The sequence below is a fragment of the Nannospalax galili genome, unplaced genomic scaffold, assembly GCF_000622305.1.
Source record: "Nannospalax galili isolate Female #2095 unplaced genomic scaffold, S.galili_v1.0 scaffold139, whole genome shotgun sequence".
NCBI lineage: Eukaryota > Metazoa > Chordata > Mammalia > Rodentia > Spalacidae > Nannospalax > Nannospalax galili.
The window spans coordinates 6,864,262-6,873,650 of record NW_008345884.1 but is presented as its reverse complement, the minus strand read 5'-3'; the positions used below and the strand labels follow the sequence as shown (position 1 = coordinate 6,873,650).

The 9,389-nt window shown below is 37.2% G+C and overlaps 1 protein-coding gene across 1 annotated transcript in view; it reads left to right on the top strand.

Annotated features, from left to right (window-relative positions):
- Oxct1 (3-oxoacid CoA-transferase 1) overlaps positions 1-9,389 on the top strand; it is a 170,414-nt gene that overhangs the window by 81,102 nt on the left and 79,923 nt on the right. The window contains exons 8-10 of the mRNA XM_008842101.3: positions 3,404-3,511; positions 4,713-4,827; positions 7,593-7,687. Of these exons, the coding sequence (XP_008840323.1) occupies positions 3,404-3,511; positions 4,713-4,827; positions 7,593-7,687 (318 nt within the window). The remainder of the gene's footprint in view (positions 1-3,403; positions 3,512-4,712; positions 4,828-7,592; positions 7,688-9,389) is intronic.

The window sequence follows — 9,389 nt, the reverse complement described above, 5'->3', positions numbered from 1 at the left end:
AGACCAAGATTTGAAGTCTTACATCTGAGCAGCACTTTCTGGTTAGGAACAAAATCCATCAATGAGAAATAATTGTCTAAATAACTTTATATAGACTTAAGCCTAATGTCTGAGAAGTGTAATCCCTTGAACTCTTAAAGAAATATACTGATGACTTTACTCTTTGGTTATACTTTCCTTTTGGGTGTTTAAGACCATACAGTTGGCCCAAATAAATCAATTTATTTTTACACTTAATGTCATTTGAGGATCTGTTCCTCAGGGGTCACATGGGCTTGGGAGGAGCTCCTGACTCCTTTCTTTTACCAGTTCCTCCTATGTGAAGATAGATAAAAGGTCCTGCTCATCCATGCCTGACTTCACTTGGAAGTATGAATGAGATGTTTCCTCTGAGTTGACCTTCCTCTTTGTAGACTGGACAGTGGTTCAAGTCCATCTTGTGGGGTCTCCATGGCCTCCTTGAACAAGAGGACAGGTGACTCACCACAGTTATAGGACATTTTGATAGATGTTCCATAGTCCCCTGGAACTTAGTCGACCTTTGAGGGCAAGGGGCAAAAACTGTCCTTTAAGTCCCTCTGACCACATTAGTATAGGCCTTAAACTATGACTGTTAGACATCCAATAAGCTTAGCTCCACCAGTCTGGTACTTTTAATTATCACGTGCTATGTAGATAAGGCTTGGATAAAAACACAAAATATTTTCCGATAAACCTTGGCTACATAATACATATTTCCCTAAACTATGACCATAGACATTTTAAGATTATGTATGTATTATTTTTGTCTCATCCTTTATATATCATGACAAACCTAAACAGAACTTCATCACTTGCTTATGCTTTCTTATTTTTTCTATTTTGGAAAATATCTCCATTCCCAAATCCTTTTAACATCTTTTACCTTGTCATTTTCTTTCTTTTCTTCCTCCCTTCCTTCCTTCCTTCCTTCCTTCACTCTCTCACTTCCTTCGGCAGTGCTGAGAATAAAGTCCAAGGCTTCCAAATATGCTAGGCAATAACTGTACCACTGAACAATAAATATTTTCCCTCTCTTTCTTTCTTTTTAATAAGTCTGAGACATAACAGCATTAACAAATACATTTTCCACCTGTTGTGGGACTTCTTTTCCTGGGGATGTTAAGAAATGCTTATTCCCTTTTAAGGTTCTAGTGTCATGCCAATGTTTGATTAAAGTTTTACTGGGGAACCACTGAATTTATTGAGCTTACTTACCGAGATAACTGAGGGGTTGCTGAGGTGTATGTATGTATGACCTGAGGCTTTGCACACTGGAAAGTCTTTACCCAGCATGAGTCATGCCTTCTCTTCTTAGCTTTCCCCAGATTATATGCTTTAGGTCTCCCCAAATCCAGGAGGGCCATGTGTGATTAGGGTCAAGTTACATACAGTTGGCTGGGAAGGGTAGCTGCTGATCTTCACATTGAATAAAAAATATCAGGGCAGAGTAGGGGACATGGCTTAGTAAAGTGCCTGCCTTATATGAGAGCCTGAATTTGGATCCCGAGCACCAACATAAAAAGATGAGTGTGGCAGTGCCCGTCTGCAGCTCCAGCACTTAGGGTGCGGAGACAGGCTGGTCTGGCCCTTAAGCTCATTGGCCAGTCAGCAAGTGAGCTCCAGGTTCAGTGACTAGGGGTCTTGTCTCAAAAAATAAGGGGGAGAGCCATCAAAGAAGATACTCATTGTCAATCTCGGGCCTCCACATACACGTGCTCACATGTACATGCACACATACATGCACACACCCTCACAAATACCTCGGAGTGAGAGACAGAGATTCAGACACCCCAGTTCTGTCTCTACCTGCCATGTCAGCTTGGATACCCGATTGGTTCCTGTCTCTTCCTTGGAGATTTTGTTTTCTTTCTATCACATAGTTTCTTATACAGTGTCGGTGATCTTCAGTTGCTTGGGAGCATTGCCCAATAGCTGAAGTGTCCCCTGTAATGTGTGCTATTCCTTCACTGTGGCAGGAATTCTGTGTGGGAATATAAGTAGCAAATGAGGGCTGTTAATTCCACGAACTTTTGGGTTGTTTACTTAAGATTTTAGAAGAGAAGTTCAAAGAACTATCCTTGTTTAAATAAGCTCATTTAAGCAAAAAGTTTTTTTGTTTCAGGTATTGTATTAGCTTTCTGCCACTGTAATACAATATTTGGTAAATAACCTCAGAAAGAGAAAAGGGCTATTTTTGGCTTATGGTTTTTAGGTGCTCGTTTGTGATCAGGCAAGTCCACTGCTTTTATGCCTCTGGTAGGGGTGCTGGATAGCAATAGTGAGGAGCATGTAATGGAGCACTTTGCTCACTTCAACTGAACAGGAAGCATAATCCAGAGATGAGGGGGATATAGTCCCAAAATCTGGTTAGCCTCCTCTCAGTGACCTGAGTGAGGACCTCCCAGAGGGCCCTACCTCTCAACTCTTCCATTACCTCCCAATAGCCCACCTCTAAGACAAGTCTTTCCACACATGGCCACTAGAGGCATTCAGATCCATCCTGCAGACAGTGTGATGACTATTGAGTTCTCAAACTTTCTGAGTATGCATTTGTCATCAGAAAACTAATTCTTCAACCCTAATAAAAGCCAACTCTTAACCATAATAATGTTGATTAGTTTTTCTTGATCTCTTGTCATTCTGAGTTCTTTTATGTTACTGTGAAAAAAAAAATCAATTTCTCTTTTTAAAAATGAATCCTCAAATAGCAGACTAACTTGGGGACATTTTATATTGGCATAAAATGCCTGTGAATGATTCTGATTCTAATTAAATTGACTATTTCTAGTTATTACTTAATATTTCCTTCTTGAAATTTCCATATTATTAATTATCCATCTTTAACTAGAATTATTTCAGTGATTACAGTTCTATCACCATCTTAGAAAGTGAACAACAGGAATAACTAAAAAATGTTGTAAAGAGCATTTGCATCTATATTAGAAAAGCTTGTCAATTGGCCAAGCAGATGTTGTTACAGATTTTTGTCTTTTACATGACAAATTTCCCATTAATTTTGAAAATCTGTTTTTAAGGCATATGTGCTTTTGATTTTCGCATAGTTGAACTGCAATTTGTGAAAGTTCAAGCAGCTGTCCTGACAAATTTAATAAGTTTGTAACTGAGGCTCTTTTGGAAATGTCTAAATTCTGGAGGTTTATGTTATGTATTTGGTGTTCAGACATACATATTTGGATTTATCTCTGCTAGGCCTCTAAAAGATGTGATATACATCACACACAAACACACACATACACACATTATTTATACTGTATACCAAATAAGCTGGACATAAATTTGCATATATTTTACTTTTTAGGAACATTAAAAATATGTTCATTTTAAGTTTTTACTTGTCTACCCTTTTTTTCTCTTTATCTAGGTTGAAGAAATTGTAGACATTGGATCATTTGCTCCAGAAGACATTCATATTCCTAAGATTTATGTACACCGCCTTATAAAGGGAGAAAAATATGAGAAAAGAATTGAGGTAATTTACTTTGCTTTACTGTCAGGATATGTGGATCTGATTACCAGAGATATGGGGCCCTTCTAGGTGATGGAAGATTGGAGCTGAGCAGCAAGTTCGCTTTGGGTTTTATGTAGGAGTTTCTCACGTACACATTGGAAGGGAACATGACTGTGCTCCTGCCCAGCCTAATAGTATTAACTATGTCTTATGATTTTGTAGGCTGTATCTATCTGCCAGGCTTCTGGAATTATTACAGTTTATGATACCTGGTTTTGACTCCTGTCCTAGAGGTTAGAGATGAATAATTAGGTCTTGGGTGGCTCTGCCCTTGCTTGTTCATACATACCTATCTTGAAATAGTTTTGTACTTTTATGGAATGCAGAAAGAATATCAGTTTTAACTGGTTTTGAGCTCTGGGCATACAGTGGGTGTGAAGTTGTCCAAGGACTGAGTACTAGGAACACTTGAGGTATTCCATAGTGATTGACCTGGGGCTACAGTTGATGTCAATACTTAAAAGTTTCTATGGATTAGCATAAGAATAAATTTGTAGCAGGAGATGCTAGAGCATCAGAGGCACACACTGCCCTGTGGACATCCCACAGAAGACATTTTGCAATCTATAACTGTTATCAGGTGCTTGGGAGATAGGATTGGATATTTACAAACAAATGAACAGAGTCTGTTTTAAGGAAATTTAGCAATGGAAAAGTTTTCTGGCTGGTTTCTGGCTGTTTCCACCATTCCTGTGATGTACATGTAGCAAAGGCAGCTGAAACTCTGCAGGTAGAAACAGGCAGTTGGCAGCAGCAACACCTGGTAAACACAGTCTGACAGCCTCTGGAGACAGATTTTCAAGGCCTCTCCTTTTTCTTTGTTCTGGCTCAATTCCTGAAACCTGAGGAATTCCATTGTCAGAATCTTAGGTGAAACAGTAGTAGTAGTTAGTGTGACGGTAACAAGGGGAATATTTCTTCAGAGACAGGGGAGGTTTATCTTCCTCATCAAATAAATCTGACCTCTTTTGTTTACTTCCTAAATAATTATGTCTGTCATGAAATATCACCCTTTTATTTAAAAAAGATTCTTTGTTGTATTGTATATTGCCTCCTACTGATAATGAGAGCTAATTTTTTTTAGCAAAATTTTATATTGAAGCAGTGATAAAATAGAAAGCATATCTTAAATGTGAATAATTTGTTTTTGCTCATTTTAAAGCGTTTATCACTTCGAAAGGAGGATGATGGACAAGCCAAATCTGGTAAACCCGGAGACAGTGTTAGGGAGCGGATCATCAAGCGAGCTGCTCTTGAGTTTGAGGACGGCATGTATGGTATCCTTTTTCCTTCTGAGGCCTGCCAAACATGTGACCCTTGGTTTTCCTTATACGCCAGGTTATTTTGCTTCCTGGAAAATAATTCTTGTTTAGTTTACAGTACCTTTAAAAGTAGTCAGTCTTGGGGGCTGGAGAGATGGCTCAGCGGTTAAGAACACTGGTTGTTCTTGCAGAAGACCTGGGTTCGAATTCCAGCACCCACATGGTAGCTAACAACTGTCTGTAACTCCAGTTCCAGGGGATGACAGCCTCTCACAGGTTTACTTACACACATGCAGGCAATACATGCATACATATAAAATAAAAATAATTAAAAAAAATTTTTTTTTAAAGTAGTCAATCTTTACAAACTAGGATATATAAGCCAAAGGTAGCAACATCTATGAAATTGGTATTTTGGATTGTTCTGACTTCTTGAAATTGTAGCCAAAATTCACTTAGAGTAATTTTCAGGTATACATTGGATTTCTGTATAGTTTGGCATTTAGCTAGAGGGTTTTGGGAAAAATGATTACTAGGGACAAGGGGTTCATATCTTAAAATCACTGGTATAACCAGGGCTATTTATTTTCTTGGTATTCTGATATTTGAATACTCACTGAAAAGTAAAATCTAGCTTCTTAACAACCCTGTCCTTCTTTTGATAAGAATCCTATGAATGTGTTTTTTATGTCTAATGTTTTGTAAAGTTAATGAGTGATTCAAATTCTGCCCTGTCTGTCCATCCGTCCATCCATCCATCCATCCATCCATCCATCCATCCATCCATCCATCCAGTCTCTTTGGCAAAAAGCACCAGAATAGGCATGATTTAGTAAATTAGTGTTTGAAGTTTGAGTGCACTTAAATAACAGTGAGATTGCCGTTTTGCTAATTTTCAGTTGGCTAGATACTGAATTATATAACAAACAATGCAAAGACTATATGATAACATAAATACTTATTGAACTTTGGATACAGTAAAGTCATTCTTAAAGGCATAGAATAGAAAGAACTGGAAACTTCACTGTCCATTCTCTGAGCGTCCCTGTTGCATGAGTGAGTAGCAGTCATTAGACTCTCATCTTGACTAAGAGATTTTCTATTCCTCTTCTCTTTTCACCTCTACCCCCCTCTATTCTTTACTTTGCAGTTTTCACCTGTGCTGTCATGAGAATTCACACAGGGATAGAGAATATCATGTTGCCTCTCATCCAGCTTCTGCTTAGTAATGGAGGGATTAGCCAGGACTGAGTGGGTGACAGCTGCTGGCTTTCTCAGCTGACATACTATTGATATGTAAACATAGACCACAGCATTCATTCCATACAATAATGCCTCTGAGGTGTTGCTTTTTATTCACTGTTGCTATATTGCTTATGAAAACTGTTTGAAACTCAGTTTATCTGATTGGTCTTTCTATATTACCTACCCTTATTTAACCCTAATAGAGCTGTAGCCTTTGGTTTCTTGGTGTGTGACTTACTAAAAAGTATTTTAAAGACTGAGGGAGTAATCAGATATTGATGGAAGAGCTGAGGTACAAGGCTTGCACTTAGGGTTGATCTTACCTGGAAATAGTTGTCCATAATAGAATTAGTATCTCAGTATGTTCTGTCATGACTGAAAAATTAAGTACAATTAATACTATCATTAGACTGTGGCTGATTAAGAGCTGAACCAAGAAGCTGTGAGTGTAATTTCGCATACTTCCTGAGGCACAGGAAGTAACCTGGACCCCTGAGTTGTACTTCTTTCCTTTGTGGTTGATAATTTAGTGTCATATATAAACTTGTTTTTTGAGGGGGGAGTAATTCATAAAGATTTCACTATAATTAGAATCTCTTCAGCGTGCCATCATTTTTTGTGTTAATTCTGTGAGGTCTTCATTCAGAAGTGATTACGTAGTGCAATAGAGAGCAGATCTCTGATTGTTTCTCCTGCTTGTATTGGGAAGCGGGGTTGAGCGCCCACCATGGTGTGCAGGTCAATGTTGACCTGTGTAGATCTTGCAAGGGACAAGGTTCCATACCCTTTGGTACTTCTTTGCTGCCTCAACACAGCTTCTTGTTCTCTGGCCTCAACTGTGTTCACGGAAATGTGTCCTCTCCTCATTCCTGTTTATGTCTTAGGTACAGTTACCAGTCGCCAAAGGAATTGATGGATTTTAAGCAGTTAGACATTATCAGAAAACTTTTTTCTTTCTTTTTTTTTTTTTTTTTTTTTTTTTTTTTTTTTTGGTCCTTTTTAGACAGTGTCTCCCTGTAGCCCCAGCTGACCTGGAACTTGCTATGTAGACCAGGCGCTACCCATGCCCAGTTCTCAGAAAACTTTTTTAAAATTGAAAAATAGTGTCATCTTTTTGGAATGTTGAATCATCTTTTTAGTGAGAGTTTTATGTAGTGAAAATAGTTTTTAAACAAAGGTAAACCCATGTTTAGTAATATATGTCATAAATGCATCAATCCAAACTTTTGAACACATTAGTAAAAATGAAGATGTCTTATACTGTTATTAAAATGGTCTGTTGGTTAGCACCTCAAGTCATTCCTTTGATATTTTTCTAAGAAAGCATATTAATGCTACTGAGGAAGCAGAGACTAATTAGAGACTTCCTTGTGGAAAATTATAGACTAGTACCCAGAGAGCAGTTGGAGAGTATGTTTAGTTCTAATATTCATAGTGAGATCTTTAAAGGAGACTCTTAATCTGATTTATATATGCAGAAGTTTTATGGCATAATCTCTACTTTACTGTACTATACCTTAACATCTTTCTTCTAGCCAATTTGGGTATAGGAATACCTCTTCTGGCCAGCAACTTCATCAGCCCAAATATGACTGTTCATCTTCAAAGTGAAAATGGAGTCTTGGGTTTGGTAAGAAAAAATTAGACCATTTCTTTAATTATGTTATTTGTGGTTTATTAATTTACAGTTTTTCTGATATTCTGTTATTTCTTAATAGACTTCAGCTGTTACTATAATAAAAATTATACATGTGGAAAATATATTTCCGGCATGGATAATGTGTGATGATCATGGGCAGATAAGCATTGATTGGTTGAGTCAGGACCATTTTCAAAGATACAAATATGCTGGGAATAAAAGCTAATTCCTAATGAAGTAAAAGACTCACACTTTTGAGGTACCTTAAAGTTTGTCTAGAGTGATCAGTTTTCTCATTTTGAAGATAAATTAATTAGGTTTATGTGAACTATACATGTTGAACATTTAAAGGAAAATTCAGGGAGGCCTGAAACACTAGGTGTCACTTCAGCTTATTTATAGGATAGTTTTTGGTCCCTTTTTTGGAAGTATGTTAAAAGTTCATAGCCAATATTTGTTATTAACTCTTACATCTTTTCTTTCCTCCCTTTTCCCTTTTCGTTTAATATAAGTCATAATATAAAAGTACTTGCTCCATTTAAGTTACTACAGTTACTTTACAAAGAGGAATACAAAAGTATCCGAAGATGAAGCTCAGTGGTAGAACACACATGCATGCACACATGTGTATGCCCATATACTTATGTACAAGATTGTATTTAAACAGTATTCTTCCTGAGAACTGAGCAAAGGGAATGTGAGCATGTCCATGCTGAGATCCATAGAGGTAAAGTTAGACCCCAAATTCAGACCTCCTAACCATTGCCTACCAGAAAGTTGGAACTTGCTTTCCAAGTCTTATAGACAAGTAACATGTCTCTCTAGGTGGAATCCTCTGATTCTACCAGAAAGGCTGTAGGCATGTCCAGCCTGTGACTCAAAGGCCACATGTATGCCAGGATATCTATGAATGCCCCTTCCCAGTTGCAAAGTTACTTAATTCTTTATAGGATTATTTTGTGGTTTCTTTGGATTGTTTTTATAACTTGATTATGTGAGCCTTTAAAAAAATTTATTATTTTTATTTTATTTGTATGCATGTATTGCCTGCATGTATGTAAGTTCACCCTGTTGTGCAATGCCCGCAGAGGTCAGAAGAGGTCACTGGGTCCTCTGGAACTGGAGTTACAGACAGTTGTTAATTGCCGTGTCGGTGCAGGGATTTGAACCTGGGTCTTCTGCAAGAACAGTCAGTGTTCTTAACTGCTGAGGCATCTCTCCAGCTCCTGATTATGTGATTCTTGACTATGAACTTCATAGATGATATTGCTGTGGAACAATGTGAAAAGGTTGACATGATTGATAGCTACATGCAGGGACTAAATAATTACTTTTTGTTCTATTGACATATTTATCTTTTTTCTTAAAAAAATTATGTATTTAATAACCACATAATTAGAAGAAGCATTTCATTACAACAGCATTGATATATTCAATAGCAATTTCCAGACCAAAGATGCATCTTTCAAAATTGGCTGTAAATTTTTAGTTTCAGAGTTGATTTAATACAGTTATACAATATTGTACTCAGTGTAAACACTATAAGACATAAAATTGAATGAGGTTTTAAACTTTAAAAACGATCTCCATTTCATTATTAAAATGCACAGTTTTATACAGAAAAATTCTTTTTTTTTTTTTTTTTTTTTGGTTTTTTTTAAAAAGGGTCCCCCTTTACCCCCCGCTGTCCTGG